The 24948-nt window shown below is 39.0% G+C and overlaps 2 protein-coding genes across 2 annotated transcripts in view; one reads left to right on the top strand and one right to left on the bottom strand.

The window, feature by feature from the left end:
* Positions 1 to 961: 961 nt before the first annotated feature.
* On the top strand, positions 962 to 10711 carry LOC308638141 (sulfotransferase 2A1-like). Its single transcript, XM_081275251.1, has 6 exons — positions 962 to 1139; positions 2206 to 2414; positions 3882 to 4008; positions 6640 to 6734; positions 7796 to 7973; positions 10042 to 10711. Exons 1-6 carry the CDS (start codon positions 1004 to 1006, stop codon positions 10152 to 10154), a joined length of 858 nt encoding a protein of 285 aa, XP_081131377.1. The 5' UTR covers positions 962 to 1003; the 3' UTR covers positions 10155 to 10711.
* Positions 10712 to 16135: 5424 nt separating this feature from the next.
* Positions 16136 to 24948, bottom strand: part of LOC308638143 (sulfotransferase 2A1-like) — a gene marked incomplete at both ends in the record, with an annotated part of 117422 nt that continues 108609 nt past the window's right edge. The window contains one exon of the mRNA XM_081275254.1: positions 16136 to 16248. Within this exon, the coding sequence (XP_081131380.1) occupies positions 16136 to 16248 (113 nt within the window). The remainder of the gene's footprint in view (positions 16249 to 24948) is intronic.

Genomic DNA, 24948 nt, shown 5'->3' with positions numbered 1-24948 from the left:
GCAAAGTTGCAGGGAATACCTGTGCTCTGGACAGACAGAATACTATGCACATCAAGACAAAAAAAAAAAAAACTATCATTTTTTTAAAAGGGGAAACTTTCATGAATTTTGTTTCATTCTCAGTATTGCCAAGTAATTCTAGAGAGTTATGGCAATCACAATGATCCTGTCATGTCCACTAATAATGCAGGGCTGACATGTTTCTACAGCATTCTGAACACTGACAAAGATGTAGGTGCATCCTGAAGCATTCCTGGAATCAGTAGGTGGCTATTTATGGGCCCCCTGGATGGGCATGTTGCTTGAACATGTGGAGCTTTGTTCTCCGAGTCCCCTGGGCACTGAGAGTGCTCGACCAAGGATGAGGCAGAGGTTCAATAGATCTTTGATGTGGTAGATATGAAGATTCTCTCATCTCAGCCCCTAAACACTGACAGCCTGCAGCCCACTCCCACAGGTTAATCAGAAGGAAAGGGAGGACTGGACCCTGGAGTCAGTGAGAGTCCACCCTCATATCTGCTGACTCTGAAGCAGGTTCCTGCCCTTTAGCCTGAGAGCCTTCAGTCCACTGTCCCTCTGTCTGCTTCCAGGCTATTATTCATACACTGTATCAGTCGGTTGCATGTAAAAATTCTACTTTGAAAACTCTTCAAATGCAAATAAATGGGAAAGAGTGGCTTTCTCAGGTCTCAGGGATTCATCAGTGGGTTATTTTGCAGCACTTGCCACGGCGTCCTGTCGTGAGATCATGTTGAGGTCACGAGGCTCATGTTCTCTGAATGAGTCCAAAATTGATCAACACAATGAAACTTTGGACTACCAGTCACTATTTGTTTTATAACCAGTTAATTTGACACCAGTAATGTTAATGATTCTTTTGAATCTTCAATGATTTATTTTTAATTTCGTTAAAATAAGACTGGACTCAAAGTCTAGTCTCTCAGTGTCTCCCACAAGGTCCAAAGGTGTGAACCTCAGCACCGGGCACAGAGAAATCATCATCATGACAGATGGCTACCTGTGGTTTGAAGGGTTACCTTTCCCTTCTATTGATTACAGCTATGAAGGCCTAAAAGAAGCATGTACTAAATTTGTGATAAAGGATGAAGATACAGTAATGGTGTCATACCCTAAGTCAGGTAAGGAAACTAGAAAGGAACTGTCCAGGAGAAAGGCGAGGGCTGTGTTCCTCACCTGCTCAGCAGATGGAGTTCATGACCTCTACAGCCAGTGAGCCCTGCTTGGGGGAGGAAGGGGCAGTGCCCCAGGCCACTTCCATTCAGACTAGGACACAGTGACATAAGTGCTCAGCAGGGATCAGCTAAGCTACTGCAGGAAGATACAGAAGTGAATCCTAATGACATCCAGGCATCTGTGTGGTGGCCTGGGAGAGGAGGTGGCAGAGAGTGACCAGTGAGCACTTAAGGGTGAAATACCAGCTCCATAGAAATGAAAGAGGGACTGGGAGTCCATGGGGTGAAGAGGGGGATTTTAGAGCAGGAGGGTCAGCATGGACAATGGCTGGGAATCAGACAGGAGCCCGAGAAATTCAAGGGACTGAAAGGACATGCATCATAAATCTATGTGGTGGGCCTGGGGGCAGGAGCATTGCAAACAGGGCGAGGATTGAGGCCAGTGTCCTTGGAAGGGGCACTGTGCTGGGAAGTCAAGGGAAAGGGGAACATATAAAACTGATCTCAGCAAACAGCCAAGAGGTGGAAGAAACCTAAAATCCTTTCATAGAAGAATGCATAACAAAATGTGATGTGTTAATACAATGGAATACGATTCACCCTTCACAAGGAAGAATTATCTGATACATTCTACAACATGAAGCAATCTTGAATGAGTCATGCTAAATGCAACATTTTGGGCACAAAGGGACAAATACTATAGCATTCCACTGGTGTAAAATACCTAGTGTTCATAAAAAAAAAACATCAGGGGTTCCAGAGACCAAATATGGAGTAACAAGGGAAATGTTGTTAATAAGCTGAGAGTTTGAGTTTTTCAAGAATAAAAGTATCTGGACATTGTAAGAGCAAAATCAGGAATGTGCTTAATACTGCTTAGCACTACCCGACTGCATGCTTAAAATGGGTAAAGTTTACGTTATGGTAAAGTTTATATTATGCATTTTACCATAATGTTTTGTTCTCAAGTCATGTTGAAATGAGTGACCATCATTTTTACTTTCTTATCTAGGAACCCACTGGTTGATTGAAATTCTCTGCCTGATTCACTCCAAAGGCGATACCACATGGATTCGATCTGTGTCCATCTGGGATCGTGCACCCTGGTTAGAGATAGATACAGGATACGAATTGTTAAAGGAGAGAGAGGGCCCACGGTTCCTGACCTCTCACCTCCCCTTCCATCTCTTCCCTAAGTCTTTTTTCACTTCCAAGGCCAAGGTCAGTGCCTAATGTTTGATCAATGCTTTTTCCCTTCCATGTGCTCACTGGGTAGGTTGGGTGAGACCTGGGATAATAGTTTAGGTTGATGTGGCCACAACCAGACCACACTTGAGTGCAAGAATGTGGGACATTGCATAGATTATTCTAGCCTGAATTCAGATGTGAAGGGACTGGCTAAAGTCAGAATCTTAGAAAACTACATTTCCTGTGTAACCTGAATTATAACTGCAAGAACACTAGAGTATCCCAGCTTTGCAGCTCTTTAAGATGTCAGCCCGTATTAATTCAATAAAAGCCTCTTGCCACGTAGGTGGAAGCAGAGAGGTCAGTGTTGCCCACATGGGGAGCAGAGCATGCACACATTGATAAAGCATGAATCCAGGGGCGGCTCAGGACTGGTGGCCAGCTATGTCTCCATGGCAGCCCAGGGCACGCCACTGTGTTTTGTGATTAGCAGCCACTGCAGCCTCCCTCTGGCTGACAGAGGGAGAAAACTATGGCACAGACCAGGGATATCCCAGATCTCTTGGTCAACAGACTCTTCGTAGAAAAATACCTTTGTAAAGTGTTTGTTGACTTCTAAACTTTTCCAGGTTTTTTTTAAACATCACCAAGAAATCTAGAATACTAATCTCCACTCTTGGAAATGTCATAAGGTATATAACAGTGAGCCTGCTCCAATAGACCCATATCCATGTCTCCTGTTGGGTTTCTTTAACCTCTGCCCAATTAAACTGAGGTCTAAGGAGACCTAAGACCTCCAATAACAACACCAGGAAAGTTGGTGCAAATACAAAGTCAGTTGTGATGTTCAAGTACAAAAGAGTGAGCGTGTGTGTTTGTGTGTGTGTTCACTAATCTTCAACACCAGCCTCTTAATATGTACACAGTTAGGCAACTATCCCCCAGACCAGACTAGAATATTCCTGCTGTCCAGACAGTTCCCAGGCTCCTTGTACCCATCAGTGCCCACCACCTGAGGGAAACCCCCCCTGCACTTCAGCTGCAGATTGCTTTGGTGTATTCCTGAATTTTGTATAAGGCATCCGTGCTGCATGGATGTCCTGTCTGTGAGCTTCCTCCATGACCTTGAGTGTGAGAATGACTGTGTGTTGCTATGAAGGTGAATATACCATCATTGATCAATTCATTCTGCTGTTAGTGATCATTATGGAAAAGCACACAAGTGCCTCACCAACACCATCCAGAACTTTCCTGAAGGTTCCCATGTTGGGTAACCTAATGTCCTAGAATGAAGAGGCAAGGTCTTCCTCTTCTATTCCTATAATGGGAAACTAAAATGTATATTTGATGAATGAATGCTATAAATAATTCACTAAAGGAATCCATTGATGTTCAGGAGATATTAAGTAAGAACTGCCTGGGTAAAGATGAAAATCAAGGTGGGAAAGGACTGATTATTACTGTTTTTTTTTCTTTCTCTCTCATTTTCCTTCACTTAAGGTGATATATATCATGAGAAATCCCAAAGATGTCCTCGTGTCAGCTTACTATCATTTCTCTATGACAAAACTTCCTAAGAAACCAGAGTCACTGGATCAATATTTTCAGTGGTTCCTCCAAGGCTACGGTGAGTCTCTGACCTACAGATCTGTGTCCACACTGCTCTCCTAATTGTGTGGCATGACTTTTGGGCTCTTTTTCTGTGTACGTCCCATGTATGAGAGAAAGCAGACAACCCTTGACTCTGTGAGCCTGGCTTCCTTCAATGAGCATGCTGGTCTCCAGTTCCATCCATTTTCCTGTGAATGACATCATTCAGTTTTTCCTTATGATTGAGGAAAACTCCGTCACATGTATGTGCCACATTCTCTTTACCCCTTCCTCAGTCAGTGGACACCTAGGCTGACTCCGTAACTAAGCTGCTGTGAATTGAACTGGCATCAACATGGGTGTCACATATTGCTATAGTGGCTGACTTTAATTCTTTTGGATGAAAACCAAGGAGCCCTGTGACCGGGTCATATGGTGGTCCCACTCCTAATCTTTTTAGAGGTGCTGAACTGATTTCCATGGTGGTTGTACTAATCTCCAATCTCTGGTGGGTAAGCATTTCTTTTCATTCATATCCTTGACACATTATCATTAATTGTGTTCTTGACGTTTGCCATTCTAACTGGAGTGAGACGCAATCTCAGTGATTTGCTTTTCTCTAGTTATTAAAAATGTTGACTTTTATTTTCATTAAATTGTTGGCCATTATATTTTTCCTTTTGAGAAATGATTGTTCATTTACCTGTCTATTGATTCGGTTATTTGGGTTTTGATGTTAAGATTTTTGGGTTCTTTATACATTCTGGATATTAATCCTCTGTCAGAAGAGTAGCTGACAAAGATTTTCTCCCAATTTTTCAGCCCTCTCTTGTCACCTTACCATTGCTGTAAAAAACCTTTTTAGATTGATGCCATTCCTTTATCCATTCTTGGTTTTCTTTCTTGAACAGGTTTTCTTTCCTGAACAGGAGTCTTGTGGAGGAGGTTGTGCCTGCGCCTGTATGTTGGAGTGTAACCACTATGTTTTCTACTAGTAGTTACAGTGTTTAGGGTCAAATTCCTGTTTGCTGATCCACTTTGAGTGGAATTTGTTGCAGCATTTAGCTTCATTCTTCTACATGTTTTCTTAGTACCACTTATTAAACAGACTGTATTCTCTCCAATTTTAGCTTTGGGTGTCTTTGTTATGAATCAGATGATTGTATCTGGGTGATTTGTCTCTCTCTGTGTTTTCTATTCTAATAAATTGATCTTTATGTCTATTTTATACAGCACAATTTTGGGGGGATTAGACCCACTGCTTTGCAACACCAGTCAAGTGCTTTACCACTGAGCATCATTCTCGGCCCTTGATCATTATTTTTATTGCTGAAAATGGCTTTGCATTTTTGTTTTTCATGAAAATTGTGGGACTATTTCTTCTATTTCTGTGAAGAATCTCATTGGTATTTGATGGAGATTGCACTGAATTTGTAGATTTCTTTTGGAAATGTGGCATTGTTTAAATTCTGGTTATCCTTGAACATGGAAGGGGTTTTCACATTCTAGTGTCTTCTTCAATTTCTTTCTTCAGTGTTCTATAATTTTCATTCTAAAAGGTGTATCTGCTCTTTGGGTGGAGTAGTATGCCAAGGGTTTGTTTGTTTGTTGTTGTTGTTGTTTTTCTGTTTCTTTGAATTGACCAGGTATTGATCTCAAACCAAATAATTATTGAGCAATATTTCTTTTCCATTTTTATATTTTATATATAAATAAGGTAGTCTCGCTGAGGTCCTTAACTCTGCTAAGTTGCACAGGCTGATTTGAACTTGCCATCCTCCTGCCTCAGCATCCCTAGCTCCTGGGATTATAGGCGTGCCCCACCACACCTGGCTACCTAAGTATTTTTTGAGACCATTGTGAGTGGAATTGTATTTTTGGTTTCTTCCTCAGCAGATTCATTATTATTATGGATTTTTCTATGATGATCTTGTATCTTCCTATTCTGCTGAATGTGGTATCAGTTCTACAAGGGTTTGGGGGCAGCTTTAGGGGTCCTCAAACATAGCATCCTATCATCTGCAAACACTAATAATTTGGCTTCATTCTTTCCAACTGTATTATCTTGATCCCCTTCTCTTGCCTGACTTGTCTGATTAGAGTTCCCAAACTTCTGTTTAATGAGTGGTGAGAGTGCACATCCTTGCCTTGTTCCTGGTTTTAGGAGAAATGCTTCCAGTTTTCCCAGGTTAGCATGATGTTTTTTGGGGGTTTGTCACATGTAGCCTTTAGGATGCTCAGCCATGTTCTTCTCTCCAGGTAAAATCTACTGATGTGTAAAATACATTTATGAATTTGCTTATGGTGAACCAGACTTACATCCCTGTAATGAAATCAACGTGTCTTAAAGTATAATCCTAAAGTGTCAACACACCATGCCCTGTGTATAATCTTAATAGAATGTGCTAACATTTTAATAAGGTTTTGTATCTGTGTTCATAGGAATATTGGGCTGTATTTACTTACATGATATCTTGTTTGCCTTGGGTAAATATGCTACTGGTTTCATAGAATGAATTCAGAAATGTTCCCCTCTCTATTTCATCACCTTGTTTGAAGAGTATTTGTCAATTATACATGAATCAAGCTGTCAGGGTGTTAGAGTGACACGGATGGCACAGCCCTGTTTCAGCAGTGTGTCACCTGCAGCCCTGTGCCTGCCCCACAGTGCCCTATGGATCATGGTTCGAGCACATTCGTGGCTGGATGTCCATGAGAGACAGGGAGAACGTCCTGCTGCTGAGTTATGAAGAGCTGCAGAAGGTGAGCACCTGTCAGATCCAGTGCCCGCCAGCTCCTGACCATTCTTGCTCCCTCTAATGTCCGTGATCCTCAGTATCTGCTCTCCAACTTTCTGTAAATTGTAGCTCTTAAGGGTCACTAAGAGGAGATGAGCCCTTGGTCTCCATTGCCGTTTCTTCATTGATCTGCCCCCAAATGCAAGCTCTTCTTTCATGTCTTCAAAGCTTTCCATCTGGCAACATCTCCAGGGCCCTTCCACACACCCAGGCAGAGGGCAACGGCTTATTCTAGCACCTGTGGCTGCCAAGGTTTCTATGTGCAGGACCTATGATGCTCACAGAAATCTCGTCATCAGAAGGGACTGGGTAGAAAGCATTAATCCCAGAGGTGTGTCCACCTGTCTGGCTTCTCCCCTTGACTGGCCAGGTGAGATGAAGGAGAGATGTCACTTTGTGTAACTCTTGTGAGAGGTCAGGGGCTGGAGTAATCCCAATGGCTTACAGATGAAGCTCGGCACTGGTGGGCTGGATGCCGGGTACAGCTGGGTAACAGAAATGACTTCTAATGACCTGTAGCACAGCGTGGCCACTATAAACAAAGATAATCAATAATGCATTTCAAAATAGCAAGTGAAGAGGATTTTGAATGTTTTCAACTAAATCAATGATTTATGTCTGAGTTTGTAGATGTGCTACTTTACAGATTGGATGTCACACATTGAATAGATACTCATTCTAACTTTATTTTTCTGTTATCGTAGAGGAATGGCACACTGACTTGCACATAGATGTCCACTTCTGGATATGAGTTTAAGAGCACCAAATGTAATTAATACATTTAAATTACATAATAAATTAATGTAATTTAAAATATCTAGAAATTTTTTCAGAATCGTTAAGCAATGTAAGAAAAAACCCTTTCTGTTTCTCCCTCCTTCTGACACCCATAGCAGTCTCCTCTCATCCTGACGTCATTCCTCTCCTCTCCCCCCATCCCCAGCCCTCCTAACACCTTCGTTCCTATCCTCCCATCTCCATTGTGATTCCCTCTCATAGACTCGCTCTTTGTTGTTCACATTGTAGGACGCAAGAAGCACCATAGAGAAGATCTGTCAATTCCTGGGAAAGAAGTTAAATCCAGAAGAACTGGACTCAGTCCTCAAGAATAGCTCCTTCCAAGTCATGAAAGAAAACAAGATGTCCAATTTAGAAATGTTGCCTGAAACTTATGTCTATAAGGGTTTCAAAATTACAAGAAAAGGTAAAAGCTCTGGTTTCAGAATGTGTGAGAATACTTGGAGGGAATTCTTGTGTTTCCCACTGGACCCTTAGAGTTAGGGTGTTTGAACATATTGACTTGAGTGATTCATAACCAAGGAAACCTCTCATGTGCCTTGTGGAAAAATGTTTCCACGGTTCTGGGAGGGGCTGCCGTCCCTGGAGACAGCCGATTCCTCCAGGGCAGGAGAGTGCGTCTTGGAGATGGTCATGTCTGGGCCACACCACTTTGACTTACCATAGAGAACTGCCCTAAAGAAGAGATACATAGAGAATGAGCCAATAGGTGAAGTAGGGACTGGGTCATTTGTTATGAGACATTGGAAGGCCTCCTTCCTGTGAAGAAAGATGAATTATATCTACACCTTCAGTTTCATGTCTATTGAAAATGTCTACTGCATGTACTCACAGAATCAGTTTTTCCAAAATTCACCCAGTTCACATGTATCTGAAACGGCAATCCATGGAGTATTTATACTAAATGCTTCACAAGATATTCAAAAGATCAGGATTCTTACCACAGAGTGAGGCTGGAGCACAGAGCCATAAAACAGGAGTGGGCTAGGGGTGTACCTCAGGGGGAGAGCCCATGCCTAGCAGAAGAAGTCAAGAAAGCTTGTTCTAAAGACGAAGATATCAATGAACATGGGCGTAAGAATCAGTGGTTATAGGATAACAATTACATATTAGACATTCCTGTTTATATTCATATGAGTATAATGTTTACATGCATATACAACAGATATTGTTATATTTTCTGATAATTAGTTTGATTGGCCTGGTATGTGAAAATGAATTCCTATGATACATAAAATGGCACTATAATCAGATAAGGAAAGGGTCTGATTTATGCCCGTAACTTTAGCTTCCATTTGACCCCCACCACTTTCCCACAGGGTAACCCTGACAGGGCATTGTTTAAACTCTGTTCTATAAAACAGGGTATAATGCTAGTATATTACTCATTCTTTTTGTTTTAAATAAATCACAGCAGAATGCATTACAATTCTTATTACACTTTTACAGCACAAGTTTTCATATCTCTGGTTGTATATAAAGTATGTTCATACCAATTTGTGTCTTCATACACATACTTTGGATAATGATATCTATCAAATTCCATGGTCATTTTAATCATTTTAAAAATTATTTCTTAAGCATTTACTGTGTCATTCCTTGAAGTATTAAATCTTGTATAGTGTATAAATTTTTTAGATGTCCTAATATTTGAGAAATGCATACCATATGAACATTCAAAAAGGAAATACATAGAACATATCATTTTGGTCATTGCTGTGAAATCAGCAAGGATGGATTTGTATGGTTAGAACTGAGAGCCCCAGTGAGTCCCTGCACTGGAGTCAACAGTTGAATTAGGCTAACGGACATGACATAATGTGTCTGCTAGGACAGCACTCTGGTGAGGAGCAGGAAAGGTAAACACCCTGAGGAGGGGGCAGCCTGGCAAGCTTGAGGCTGAATCAGAAGACTGTGTCATGGAGCTGAGAGAGCCAATGGGCAGTCCCAGGATGGAGTCTGAATCAACAAGGACCCTACACCTAGAGCCTCAACATCACCAGGGAACTTGGCTGAAGGAGACTGGAAATCTGGGGAGACATGAGCCAGAAGTGACTGGAGCCACTGGCTCTGCCAATGGATCCACATGGTGCCATGTGCAGAAGAACTTCTCACAAAGAAAGGCCAAAAGCAAAAAGACTAGTTGTGACCTGCTCTGATCATCTAGGTCAGAAATTTTGTTGTCTTGCATCAAAGTGCTCAAACCCAAGTGGTCAGAATTAGTTATAGTCCAGATCTTCTGATTTATACCCAGCCTCACTGCGTATGGATTCTGTACAGATTGCTTTGAAAATGGAGGGAAGTCAGGACACACTTTCCAGGCAGATAGAAGTGGAAATGGGTGTGGTGGCCAGGCAGGAGAAGGCCTCACCAATGACCCAGTGCTCATTCTGCTGTCTTGACAGAGCAGGGAGGAGGTAGCCGTCTTAAGACCTCTCCCTAGATCTGATCTGTGTCTACTTCATCTTTTCCAGGCATCTGTGGGGACTGGAAGAATCACCTCACAGTGGCCCAAGCTGAAGCCTTGGATAAATTATACCAAGAGAAGATGGCGGGTTTCCCCAAAGAGCTGTTCCCATGGGAGTAGTGTCCAAAAATTCTGGATCTTTTATAAATACTAACATTGTTTCCTGTCTTGGGATATTTACAATATTGGGAGGTTCTTAATATAAAAACCATTTCTATGAGAAAAGGAAGGAAAAGATAGGATAACATAAAAAACCAATGAAATATAAAATAATAGATGAGTAAAAGGAAGTCTAGTCGGTTAGAGGGAAGAAAATGGGTAAGGGGGGTGCCCAGCAGAGAAAGAGGGATCGTGACATAAAATTGATTGCAAATGGATAAGTTTTTACGGAAGAACTCAACACTATGTATAACAATACAGCTGTGTCAAAAAAAAAAAAAAACACACCAATTTGCCATTCTGCTTACTTGAATTATATGTTTTTCTTCTCTAATCACTTGCCTGTTGAAAATTACTAGAATTTCCCTAGTTACTTCACCACATCCTAGCTTTTGAATAATCTTACTAATATTTCAAACACATAGAGGCCTACAAAATTAAAATGAATATCCCACCATTGTGTCTCATTTTTAAAACAAGAAATAAAAATTAGAACCAGTTGAGGTTCCTTTCTATTACTTGTGTCTCTTGAATTTATTATGATGATGATCTGGAAGAGTGAAATTTCTAACTCAGATTTCTTTTCATTCCCAGTGGTTTTTACAGCATAAAAAAAAAAAAAAACAAGTGCTATGTTTAGAACTTTTAAAACATATGTAAATGGACCTGAAATAAAAGGATAATTTGACCTCAATGTACCCAAGTTATCTCATCCTGAATATAACAAAATAAATACAGCAAAATAAAGTGAAGTAAGACAATGGGCCAAGCAGGCCTCGGGAGCGCCACCTACAGGTCTCCGGTTCTGGTGCCTTCTGCCCACTCCCAGCCCGGTCCTGCTTCCCTCCCTCTCTTCCTTCAGCACCTGGGCTCCCTCTCTTGGCTTTGTGGTGAGAGCCTCCCATCTTCCTTGGCTTCCTAGCTGAAGAACGTCAATCCTTCTCATTCCCCAAGAGCTTGGCCTCAAATTCTGGGCCCTTTTGAGAGTGAAGTAAATGAATTTATTCCAGTGACTGTTCTGTTTTCAAGTAGGGATGAGTTTCCTTCTTTAAGATCTTCTAATGTGCTGATTATCTGGGCTTGGTGTAGCTTCTTCCTTTGTCTTGTTCCTGTGTGGTCCAGGATGTGATCAGAGGCCTGATGGCAGTCTTCATTGTTAATTCAGGCTCCTCTTATAGCCACTCACTATGTCCAAGCTCTGAATATGGACAACTAAGAGGTAGCACCATGGAGAATGTCTTGCTTTATGCAATTTGCCTGCTGTGTCTTCCATGGCATTTATTTTTGGTAAAATTAAACAAGCAGTAAACCCTTTCCTTCGTGATGTTGATAGGTCAGTACTTTGGGCTGTCTAAAAAGAATGACCCATGAATTCCTGAATCATCATAGCTATATTCATATTCTCTCTCTCTCTCTCTTCCTCCCTCCCTCCCTCCCTCCCTCCCACCATGTCCCCCTCTCTCCCACCTCTAGCCCCTCTCCTCCCTCCCTACCTCCCTCCATCATTCTCTCTCTCTCTGTTCCCTCTTCCCCTCTCTCTGGATTTATATAGCCATAATCTGAATAAGTTCCCCTCACTGTTGAGAACAAAGGCAAGTATTACCCCAATTACCTCAAACTCTGAACCTTTCAACAGAAGGATATTATGCAGAAACCTATAGAACTAAAGTTAGAAACAGGTGAAAGCACTAAAATTCATCATAAATGAAGATGTGATTCAAAGGACTGCCACCATATTCACAATCATCAAATTTAAGAAGGTATATAGACATAGTGATGCAAGAAGAAAAGAAAACTATGTTTAAAAATAAACACCCTTTTAGAAAGTGATAATATATAGAAGACAGACATAGAAATAATTGCAATTTCTAAAAAAGAACCCAAAGTTTCTCAACAAGAGAAAATTCATAAGATAACAAAGATAATGCATTCCACTATTGTCATGTATGAAAAAAGTAAAAAAAAAGATCTTATCCTGATATATCCATAGAGCAAACATTAAAGGGAAACATTTACCCTGAATAGTCAATGCTAATTCATATCCAAGTAAAAGTATGTAGCTTGAAGCACCTGATAACTCTAAGCTTTCCTAAAGGACAAAGTTATAAATAACCCTTACTTCTAACTTCTAACTAATTGGACACATATGGTGCATTATTGTTGACCATATGGCACACTGTGCCATGGAACACCAGGACATATTTCTCCAGTCTACCTGTAAAACCATACCCATTGATCAAACTCCCTCGTCCTCTGCTCCTTACCATCCTGTGTCTGTTAAGCACCACTCTGCTGTTCCGATGTCATCTTTTCTATATGCCATTACAAGTGTAGTGTGGGCTTTTCTGTGACTGATTGATGTCACTTATAATGTCCTGCATGTCCATCCATGCTGCCCTAAGAAATAGCATTGTGTGCCTGCCTTCCTTAGACTACCAGATTGCATTACTTATATGTACCACACTCTATTTTTCCATTCAACACTTAAGAGACATTTAGCTACCAATTTTATCAGATTTCGAATATGTCACACCAACATTCATTGGCAGATAAATATAAGGGAAATGCTATGAAACTATTCATATAAGTGTGTGCACCAATAGTTTTTTAACATTTATTTTTAGTTATAGTTGGACACAATATCTTTATTTTATTTATTGATTTTTATGTGGTGCTGAGGACCGAGCCCAGGGCCTCACACATGCTCCATGAGTGCTCTACCACTGAGCCAACCCTACCTCTGCACCAACAACTCTATACCCAGCCAAGCTGTCCATCCAGTATAAAGGGTCCAGACAAAATTATGCAGAATATAAATCTGAGTAATTGTTCTCACGTGCTTTTCTGGAGGAATCCACTAGGCATCAACAAAATGTTCACTCTCCATAAATAAAATACAGTTTTACCTGGATAGATACCAAGACCCACAAAAAATCAGTAAATTCTGTCCACACAACGACAATGTCATAAGACTTAGCTCATGCCAGAATAAGATGACATGAAATTTTGACCCCCAACACATATTTACCAGGAGGGAGAACTTAGAATTTTTGATTAACTTTTAGGGCAAAGTTTATCCATTAATAAATTGCATTCATACATTTGCATGCTGTATGAAGTTTGGGGGTTTTGGTTTTTAGTAGAAGAATCATTGCACAATGTTCATTTTATTGTTATTGGTTGTTGTAATAGGAGCATGATTGCCAACAATGCTAAATAAACCATTTTCTTAGCACTCAGTATGTGCTAGATATTGTTTTATTGCTTGCCACATTATATCATGTATAGTACAACCAATTTATGAGTAAGTTTCTATTGTAATTGCTTTATGTAAAGGAAAGTAGGGCACAAAGCAGTGTTCACTGTACAGTAAATATAGAAGCTAAAAGTTGAATCCAGAGAGATGACCACAGAGAGAGCATCTGTAAAATTTGTAATTAAAATTATGATATTACTCAGCGGCAGAAATGACAATCAAATTCTATTTCATTAAAACAGCATCACAGGGTTTCTATCAAACTAAACATAGTATAAACAAAATATGTGTATTTGTTTAAGTATTTCCATGAGCAATTGGAAAACCTTCCCACATCGCGAACATAAAGGCATTGGAAAGAGTTATGCAAGCAGCCCACACAGAGGGATCTATTGTGCATTAGGATTGCACAGAATACTGGGGCTTGTGGTGATGTCTTCATGCATGCGCAGAGCGTAATGAGGTCTGCTTCACTGCTGGACCAAGCTTTCCCCTTCCACTCATCCTCCCTTCCGTGATTCATTCCCAAGACTCTCCTGTCTCTTTCATTTACCTTTTTAATATCTCTGCTATTTTCTTTTTTCCTTCAACCTTCTACATATGATATGAAATATATGACCATTGTCTTTCTAAGTCTGTCTTATTATACTTAAAAAATGTTTTCCATTTTTATCCATTTTCCTGCAAATGGCAAAACTTTGTTCCTCTTTATGGCTGAACAAAGCTTCCTGATGAATATATACCACATTTATTATGCACTCATCAGTTGACAAATTGATTCCCTTAACTTACTTATTGTGAATCTCACTGGTATAAACTTGGGTGTGAATTTACTGTTGTATAGTATGATGACTAGAATTCTTCTGAATAATACCACAGATAGAGCTGAGGAATGTAGTGGTACCATTCCTAGTGTTTGATGAATCTCCATTCCTATCCTCATACTGGTTGTGCTAACTTCTAATTGCACCAACAGTGCCTAAGATTCACTTCTCCCATGACTTCACCAGAATTTATTATTATTATTGATACTTAACATTCTAAGTGAAGATAAATTCTTATTGGTTTTTATTTGTATTACATTGATTGATAAGAATATTGAATATTGTTTCATATATTTGTGGGCCATCTGTATTTCTTCTAGTGGAAAATGTTATTTAAATGCCCATGTATTGATTGGCAAAATCGTGGTTTTTTAAATAATTAATTGATTATAAGAATCGTAATGCATTCCACTGTCATGTATTTAAAAGATAATTCTTTTTTTGGTGTTAAGTTTTTTTTTTTTTTTGAGTTCTTATTTCATTCTGTCAGAAGAGTAGCTGGCAAAGATCTTCTCCCATTCTTTAGCATCTTACTTCACATACTTGCTTGCATTGCTGTGCAGAATCTTTTAATTTGGTATCTTTCTGTTAATCTTTGTTCTATTTTCTAAATTTTAGGTGTATTATTGAGGAAGTCAATGCCTGCCACTATGTGTGTCAGAGTCATGACCCCATGCCTTTTTCTAGCAGTTAAAAAGTTTCTGTTCAAATTCAAGGTCTTCAACACCTTGAAATGGGAGACCAATACTATATAGCTCAGCTGCATGTCCTCCAAATTAGTGAATTTCACACCAAACTCAAAGCAGGCAGTGGAAAAAGAGTTTATTTAAATATTAAATTTATTACAAGATTATTGGAGAAATATTTGGTATCACCCATAACAGGCCAATAAGTTACCAGTCAGACTAAACGTCAGAACCGTTCAGTACTAAAGGTACGTCCTAGGACACCTCCTACCTTTGTTTTTCTCATGCTTCCAGACACTGCTTTAAATGTGGGAGAATTGGTGAGGGACAAACCCAGAGTCATTTACAGCAGAACAGGTGACTCAACTGTGTCCCAAGTCTCAATTTAATTCGGAACGACTCTATACATGTCGGCTCACATAAAACCATCTCTTAAATGCTGAGTAGAAATGAGAGTCTATGAATATATTACACCATTCACCATTTATGTAAGTATTAAAAGTTTTATTCATACCACTTTTGATTGATGATGTAACACACACCAGGAATTAAAACAAATGTAGGTGGGAAATTATACTCCTCTACATCATCATCATCATAAATGCTGGTGATACATGTGACAGAAAAGGAACCTTAAGTACTCCTGTATTGTATTTCTTCATTTAAATGTAGACACCTTGGTGGGTAATATTCATATTATGTTTGTAAGCATCTTTGTGTTTGAAATACTACAAAGACTATTTTAAGGGCTAGGATGTGATGAAGTGAATATTGAAGTCCCAGTAATTTTTACAAGCAAGTCATCAGAGAAACAAGAATGTATGATTCAAGACTCCAGAATGAAGAAGCACATTTTTAATTTTTTGTCACAGCTTTGTACGTATACATATGTTGGGTTCATTTGGAAAAACTCCTTGGTGCATGGGAATCCATTTTAGTGCATGATCCCACTTTCCCCGCCAGGACCCTCCCTCTCCCATTGTCCTTTCTCTATAGGACTAGACTTCCTTTTTCTCATCTATCATTTTATATTTCACTGGCTCTTTATGTTACCTAACCTTTCTTCCTTCCTCCTTTTAGAAATGTGTTTTATCTTAAGAACCATCAAGATGTATACATGTCCCAGGACAGGAAAACCATCACAGTGTCTATGGAAGATCCTGGATCTGTCAGATGTTACTCCCATGGGAACAGCCCTTTGGGGAAACCCGCCATCTTCTCCTGGTAAACTTTATCAAAGGCTTCAGCTTGGGCCACTGTGAAGTGATTCTTCCAGTCCCCACAGATGCCTGGAAAAGATGAAGTAGACGCAGATCAGATCTAGGGAGAGGCCTTAAGACGGCGACCTGCTCCCTGCTCTGTCAAGACAGCAGAGTGACCCCTGGGTCATTGGTGAGGCCTTCTCCTGCCTGGCCACCATGCGCATTTCCCCTTCTCCCTGTCTGGAAAGTGTGTCCTGACTGCCCTGCTCTCCCAAACCATCCTGCACAGAATCCACAAGCAGCGATGTTGGGTATGAAATCAGAACATCTGGAAGGCTGACCACTTCTCTTTGTAGCACTTTGGCTCAAGCTAAAAGAATTTCTGAGCTGTGTGATGAGAGCAGGTCATGACTAGTCTCTCTGCTTTTGGCCAATCCCTGTGAGAAGTTCTTCTGCACGTGGCACTACGTGGATCCATTTCCACAGCCCGTGGCTCCAGTCCCATGTGGCTCATAGTCTCCCAGGACGTCCAGTCTCCTTCAGCCAAGTTCCCTGGTGCTTTGAGGTTCTAGGTTTAGGGTCCTTGTTAGTTGGGACTCCATCCCTGGGAATGCCCATTTGCTCTCTCGGCTCCATGACACAGTCTTCTGATTCAGCTTCAGACATGCCAGGCTGCCCCCTCCTCAGGGTGTTTACCTTTCCTGCTCCTTACCCCAGAGTGCTGTCCTAGCAGACACCTTCTCCTCTGTCCATTGGCCTCACTCATATGTTTACTCCAGTGCAGTGACTCAGTGGGTCTCTCAGCTCAGAACCCTACATCTCCATCCTCGTTCATAGCAATGATCAAACATGATTCATTCTGTGTACTTCCTTTTTAAAATAATTTATTTTTTTAGTTATAAGTGGACATGATATCTTTATTTTATTTTTATGTGGTGCTGAGGAAGGAACCCAGTGCCTCAGGCATGCTAGACAAGCACACTCCCTCTGAGCCACCACCCCAGCCCCTGTACTTCCTTTCTCAATGTGCATATGGTATGCATTTCTGAGATATCAGGATATGAAATCATTTTTACAAATTACCTAAGAATTGGTACTTAATGGAATGACATAGTATATACTCAATAACAAATGTTTGAAGGATAAATAAATAAAGAGTAATATACTAGCATAATGTGGGAGGCCAACCTTAAGGGTGACTGAGTTACACTCCCCAGCTGGGTGCTGAGGCACTCAGTCACAGAAATGGGTGTGTCTTCCTACAGCCCCATGGGTGAAGCTATGCTCACCTGTTCCTTTGTAATATAACCCCTTGCCCTATTTAGGATAGAATCTTCCATGGAAGTGCCTTGTGTGTGTCCCCTCCTCTTACTGTGCCCTTGGGTGTGGCCTACCCAGGTGTCAGTCCACCTGCTGACAGTGGACATCATGAAGATAGACTCAGCCCCCTGAAACTTGACCCCTGGCCTCATTTGAACAGCTTCTCCTCAATAAAAGGGGTCAGCGGGTGCTCGCTCTCTCTCTCTTTCTGTGGACCCTTAAGGTCAGAGGAGCCGTCACAGCAACCCCAAAGAAAAAGGTATTTGTGTCTCTTGTGTGGTTATTTCATGCAGCCCAATTAGCCCATTTTAACTAGAGTGACCCCTGAGCCTTTTAGTCGCGAGAACAGAAACCCGGCAATTGGCCTCCAATGTGGGCTGAAAGGTCTGTGTCTTTAAGCCACCAGGACAAAATCGACAAATGCTGGCTCCTAAGGGGACTCCAATTTAAATATTAAAGAAAGTTAGTGAAGTTGAAAGTTCTCTCCAGAAGTTAAGCATGCTTAGGATTGCAGAGTATTGTGGGCAGAATTGTAGAAAGTAAGTGAATTAGACAAAAGGAAAATCTGTGACGTTAAAATTTTTAATATTGGGGTATAATTGTAGAGACTCTAAATAAATATAGTTATTAAGAGATTGATGGGCTATGTTGTTGAGTTCTCTCCATGGAAAGCGCGCTTTTGTGGATTTTTAAAAATTGTTTTTATAAATCTTTATAAAAGATTTTTGGGGGGGCTAGGATTGTTGCTCAGCGGTAGAGTGCTTGCCTAGCATGGGCGGAACCTGAGTTAGATCCTCAGCATCACATTTAAAAAAAAGCTTTAAAAAAAAGAGAGAGAGATTTTTTGGCCTTTATGTTCTAGAAGTTTGCTCTAGGAGAGTGAGAAAAAGGGAGAGAAAATGTGATGTTTACCTGGAGAGAAATAAGTTTCAATTTTCTATTGTTTTTGTCAATACTCAGAAAGTATGTACGGACCTTTTTACTACATGATTGTCCTGTGAATCAGAATGGCTGTAACTCAGCCGCTGGGGACAGGAGACTTTAGCCGCTGCTTGCTGCTAGTTATGGGGTCCTAGCCCCTGCGGCCAGCAGTGCTTTTAACCCTTGAATTACTTGACCTAAATGCCAAACACAGACTAACTTAAGATCTGATGGTAATGCTAGAGTTTGCTGCTAAAAAAAACCTTTGGAGCACCCGTGCCACAGAAAAAAGTGCAGGATGTACACGAGCTGCAACCGCAGGTCGCAGAGACAGAACAAGCTGCTACCGCAGTAGGATCTTGGCCAGGTGGGGGAAAATGCAGACAAAATCAAACAAAATGCAATCGGCTAGGAAAACTTGGGAAACTTTTGTCCCGAAAATGGGCAGCGGACTCCATGTTGTTTGCATCACCATGGTAACCAGGGGGGTGCCTGGCTGGAAGAGCGGGCTTCCTGGTCCCACCTCCCACACTTTCGCGGGCTTCCGATTGGTTCTTCCACAGTCACTCAGGACATCTAGTCCCGCCTTCCAGCCACTAACCTGTACTACTGTGTTTCAGATTTCTACTGGAGCTGTTCAGAGCCTGTATTTTTAAGAATGCCTACCTGTAAATGCTAACAAAAGATATCTTTTTCAGACAAAATTTAATTCCACAGGTTTCTATGTTGCAGCCCTAAATTTAAGTTAGTTCTGAGTTAAATAACCTGACTTTTCTCTATAGTTGTGTTACTAAATAATGTTCTATTGATGAGAGATATCAAACATGCTTCTTTATATTTTCCTTTTAATTTTGGAGGTTATGAGGATGCATTTGCTTGCCACAGGAACAAAGCTGGCAATGTTCCTGTGATAACCAAAAAATCCTTATTCTCATTCCTAACTATAAAAAACATATGTATACTCAAGGATCTTATTTCAGTTACATCAAGTGACGTCAGATAGAAGAGTGCACTCCTAGTTAAAAATAAATTAAAATGGATCCAAATATTTTAAGACCACGTGGTTACACAAAGTTAATACAATTATAAGTTATGTTCTTATTCTTAATATATATTTTTAGATATTTAGATAACCTATATTTGTTAATCTATAAAATAATTAGCACATGCCTAATTGATTAGTTAATATATATTTGCCTAATTGTTTTTCTTCAACAGAAAACCCATAATTTATGTTTTATATTTACATTTATCAGATACTCTGCCTTTTCAGTTACAGATATTTGAGATAAATGTGTTTAGTATAAATTTGCTTTTAAGTGAAATACAATCTTCAAGTAGTTTCTAATTCTCAAAGTTACTGTTCAAACTCATAAGATGATAAATAATTATAATCATGTCTACAAAATATCTAAGGATTTTAAGTATATTTTCATTGATATTTCTTATCAAAGTATAATAATTTGTTTATAGATTCTAAGGTTTTCAGAAGTTGTTCCAAAGTATAACCAAAAAAATTTTCTAAAAGAAAAAGATGCTCCAACAAAGAAAAAGCACACATGGATCCTAAACAGAAAAAAGAAATGATCTTTGGGTAAAACAAGGTCTTTATATTCATATTTCAATGATAAAAGTATTTTCCTAAGTAAAAAAGATTTTTATATTTTTATCTAAACAGATGATGTAAAAAGTTAGAATGAATAAAAAAGAGATTTATATATACTAAACTGACTATAATTAATTTAAGGGTATTTCAGGCTATTTTCCTAATTTAACTATACTAATGTGAACTAAGATTTTGTCCATATTTTGACATGATAAGCACCTATTAAAATATAAGTTTATTTCTTTTAAGAAAGATCCTTATTGCCTAATAATTCTTACTGTTTAAGACAAAGATTAAATTTGGTAAATAAATTCACATTGTTGATTAAACATTAAGTATATTGAACTACTAACTTAAATCCTGATTTTAACAATTGTCCTTAGAGACTAAAATTGATTGATTCTAAGACACTGAGATACTAATTTTTACATATTTTGTTTGTTAGATAATTATAAAATTAAAAAAACATTTTATTAAGACTAAGGTTCTCCAAATTAAAGTTATATATTAATTTTAAACAATAAAGTTTACAAACTTAAAAAATTCTTTGATATAAGTTCTCTGACTAGATCTATTGTCCATAAAAAATACAGTAAGATTTATACACTGCTCCCTACACAAAAAATAACCTTAATCATATTTTTAAAGGCAATTAAGAGATACCTATTTAAAGGATAATCTAAAATATAGAGATTTTGAGACCTTCTCTCAAAAAGATTGAGGATTCTTTCTAAATTGGAAAAAATGGATCGACTAGTCTATATTAAAAAATTTTAATAATCAATAAAAGGTAAATCTATTCTTAATCATTTAAATACTTGTACTATTATCTATAACTTAAACTAATAATACTATGAATTATGTCAAGCCTTTACTCAATTTTATTTATTTATTTATTTATTTATTTATTTTTTTATTGGATGTTCACAACTTTACAAAGCTCATGACAAATCATATTTCATAAATTAGAATCAGTTGGGTTATGAACTCCCATTTTTTCCCAAATACAGATTGCAGAATCACATCGGTTACACATCACATTTTTACATACTGCCATAATAGTGACTGTTGTATTCTGCTACTTTTCCTATCCTCTACTATCCCCCCTCCCCTCCCCTCCCATCTTCTCTCTCTACCCCATCTACTGTAATTCATTTCCCTCCATGTTTGTTATCCCATTCCCCTCGTAAACTCTTAAATGTAATTTTGTATAACAATGAGGGTCTCCCTCCATTTCCATGTGATTTCCCTTTTTTCTCTCCCTTTCCCTCCCACCTCATGTCTCTGTTTAATGCTAATCTTTTCTTCCTGCTCATCCTCCCTGTTCTGTTCTTAGTTGCTCTCATTATATCAAGGAAGACATTTGGTATTTGTTTTTTAGGGATTGGCTAGCTTCACTAAGCATAATCTGCTCTAGTGCCATCCATTTCCCTGCAAATTCCGTGATTTTGTCATTTTTTAATGCTGCGTAATACTCCATGGTGTATAAATGCCACATTTTTTTTATCCATTCATCTATTGAAGGGCATCTGGGTTGATGCCACAGTCTAGCAATTGTGTATTGTGCTGCTATGAACATCGATGTGGCAGTATCCCTGTAGTGTGCTCTTTTAAGGTCTTCAGGAAATAGTCCGAGTAGGGCAATAGCTGGGTCAAATGGTGGTTCCATTCCCAGCTTTCCCAGGAATCTCCATACTGCTTTCCAAATTGGCCGCACCCGTTTGCAGTCCCACCAGCAGTGTACAAGAGTACCCTTTTCCCCACATCCTCGCCAACACTTGTTGTTGTTTGACTTCATCATGGCTGCCAATCTTACTGGGGTGAGGTGGTATCTTAGGGTGGTTTTGATTTGCATTTCCTTGACTGCTAGAGATGGTGAGCATTTTTTCATGTACTTGTTGATTGATTGTATGTCCTCCTCTGAGAAGTGTCTGTTCAGGTCCTTGGCCCATTTGTTAATTGGGTTATTTGTTTTCTTATTGTCTAATTTTTTGAGTTCTTAGTATACTCTGGATATTAGGGCTCTATCTGAAGTGTGAAGAGTAAAAATTTGTTCCCAGGATGTAGGCTCCCTATTTACCTCTCTTATTGTTTCTCTTGCTGAGAAAAAACTTTTCAGTTTAAGAAAGTCCCATTTGTTGATTCTTGTTACTAACTCTTGTGCTATGGGTGTCCTATTAAGGAATTTGGAGCCCGTCCCCACAATCTGTAGATCGGAGCCAACTTTTTCTTCTATCAGACGGAGAGTCTCTGATTTGATATCTAGCTCCTTTATCCACTTTGAGTTGACTTTTGTGCATGGCGAGAGGAGGGGATTCAGTTTCATTTTGTTGCATATGGATTTCCAGTTTTCCCAACACCATTTGTTGAAGATGCTATCCTTTCTCCATTGCATGTTTTTAGCTCCTTTATCAAATATAAGATAGTTGTAGCTTTGTGGTTTAGTCTCTGTGTCCTCTATTCTGTACCATTGGTCCACCCGCCTGTTCTGGTACCAGTACCATGCTGTTTTTATTACTATTGCTCTGTAATATAGTTTGAAATCTGGTATCGCTATACCACCTGATTCACACTTCCTGCTTAGAATTGTTTTTGCTATTCTGGGTCTTTTATTTTTCCATATGAATTTCATGATTGCTTTATCTATTTCTACAAGAAATGCCATTGGGATTTTGATTGGCATTGCATTGAACCTATAGAGAACTTTTGGTAATATCGCCATTTTGATGATGTTAGTTCTGCCTATCCATGAACAGGGTATATTTTTCCATCTTCTAAGCTCCTCTTCAATTTCTTTCTTTAGGGATCTGTAGTTTTCATTGTATAGGTCTTTCACCTCTTTTGTTAGGTTGATTCCCAAGTATTTTATTTTTTTTTGAGGTTATTGTGAATGGAGTGTTTTTCCTCATTTCCGTTTCAGAAGTTTTGTCACTGATATACAGAAATGCCTTTGATTTATGTGTGTTGATTTTATATCCTGCCACTTTGCTGAATTCATTTATTAGTTCTAGTAGTTTTTTTGTAGACCCTTTTGGGTCTTCTAGGTATAGAATCATGTCATCTGCAAATAGTGATAATTTAAGTTTTTCTTTTCCTATTTTTATGCCTTTAATTTCTTTCGTCTGTCTAATTGCTCTGGCCAGTGTTTCGAGAACTATATTGAATAGAAGTGGTGATAGGGGGCATCCCTGTCTTGTTCCAGATTTTAGAGGGAATGCCTTCAATTTTTCTCCATTCAGAATGATGCTAGCCTGAGGCTTAGCATAGATAGCTTTTACAATGTCGAGGTAAGTTCCTGTTATCCCTATTTTTTCTAATGTTTTGAACATAAAGGGATGCTGTACTTTGTCAAATGCTTTTTCTGCGTCTATCGAGATGATCATATGGTTCTTATCTTTAAGCCTATTGATGTGGTGGATAACATTTATTGATTTCCGTATATTGAACCATCCTTGCATCCCAGGGATGAATCCTACTTGATCATGGTGCACAATTTTTTTGATATGTCTTTGTATCCGATTTGCCAGAATTTTATTGAGGATTTTTGCATCTAGGTTCATTAGAGATATTGGTCTGTAGTTTTCTTTCTTTGAGGTGTCTTTGTCTGGTTTCGGAATCAGGGTGATGTTGGCCTCATAGAATGAATTTGGAAGAGCTCCCTCTTTTTCTATTTCCTGAAATAACTTGAAAAGTATTGGTATTAATTCTTCTTTAAAGGTTTTGTAGAACTCCGCTGTATACCCATCCGGTCCTGGGCTTTTCTTGGTTGGAAGTTTTTTGATTGCTTCTTCTATTTCATCTATTGATATTGGTCTGTTTAAGTTGTGAGTTTCCTCCTGACTCAGTCTGGGCAAATCATATGACTTAAGGAATTTATCGATGTCTTCACTTTCTTCTATCTTATTGGAATATAGGTTTTCAAAATAATTTCTAATTGTTTTCTGTATTTCTGAAGCGTCTGTTGTAATATTGCCTTTTTCATCCCGTATGTTAGTGATTTGTGTTCTCTCTCTTCTTCTCTTCGTTAGTATGGCTAGGGGTCTGTCGATCTTATTTATTTTTTCAAAGAACCAACTTTTTGTTTTGTTAATTTTTTCAATAGTTTCTTTTGTTTCAATTTCATTGATTTCTGCTCTGATTTTGATTAGTTCTTGCCTTCTGCTACATTTGCTATTGTTTTGCTCTTCCTTTTCTAGGGCTTTGAGATGAAGTGTGAGCTCATTTATTTGTTGGTTTTTCCTTTTTTTGAGGAATGACCTCCAGGCAATGAATTTCCCTCTTAAAACTGCTTTCATTGTGTCCCATAGATTCCGATATGTTGTGTCTGTATTTTCATTTATCTCTAAGAATTTTTTGATTTCCTCCTTTATGTCTTCTGTAACCCATTGATCATTCAGTAACGTATTGTTCATTGTCCATGTGATGTAGGATTTTTCCTTCCTTCTTTTATCATTGATTTCCAGTTTCATTCCATTATGATCTGATAAAGTGCATGGTATTATCTCAACCCCTTTATATTTACCGAGGGTTGCCCTATGGCATAATATATGATCTATTTTTGAGAAGGTTCCATGTGCTGCTGAGAAAAAAGTATATCCACTTGATGATGGTTGATATATTCTATATATGTCAGTTAAGTCTAGGTTATTGATAGTGATATTGAGGTCAATAGTTTCTTTATTCAACTTTTGTTTGGAGGATCTGTCCAATGGTGAGAGAGGTGTGTTGAAGTCACCCATGATTATTGTGTTGTGGTCTATTTGATTCTTGAACTTGAGGAGAGTTTGTTTTATGAACGTCGCAGCGCCATTATTTGGTGCATAAATATTGATAATTGTTATGTCTTGTTGGTGAATGGTTCCTTTTAACAGTATATAATGTCCTTCCTTATCCCTTTTGATTAGCTTAGTCTTGAAGTCGATTTTATTCGATATGAGAAT

The sequence above is a fragment of the Spermophilus citellus genome, assembly GCF_964194105.1.
Source record: "Spermophilus citellus genome assembly, chromosome: 18".
NCBI classification, from domain to species: Eukaryota; Metazoa; Chordata; class Mammalia; order Rodentia; family Sciuridae; genus Spermophilus; species Spermophilus citellus.
This window is presented reverse-complemented; position numbering and strand designations above follow the sequence as displayed.

Coding starts and splice junctions, on each gene's coding strand:
- LOC308638141 (XM_081275251.1), top strand. CDS start 1,004: ATGACAGATGGCTACCTGTGGTTTGAAGGGTTACCTTTCCCTTCTATT. Junction 2,415..3,881: donor TTTTCACTTCCAAGGCCAAG/GTCAGTGCCTAA, acceptor CCTTCACTTAAG/GTGATATATATCATGAGAAA. Junction 7,974..10,041: donor TTTCAAAATTACAAGAAAAG/GTAAAAGCTCTG, acceptor CATCTTTTCCAG/GCATCTGTGGGGACTGGAAG.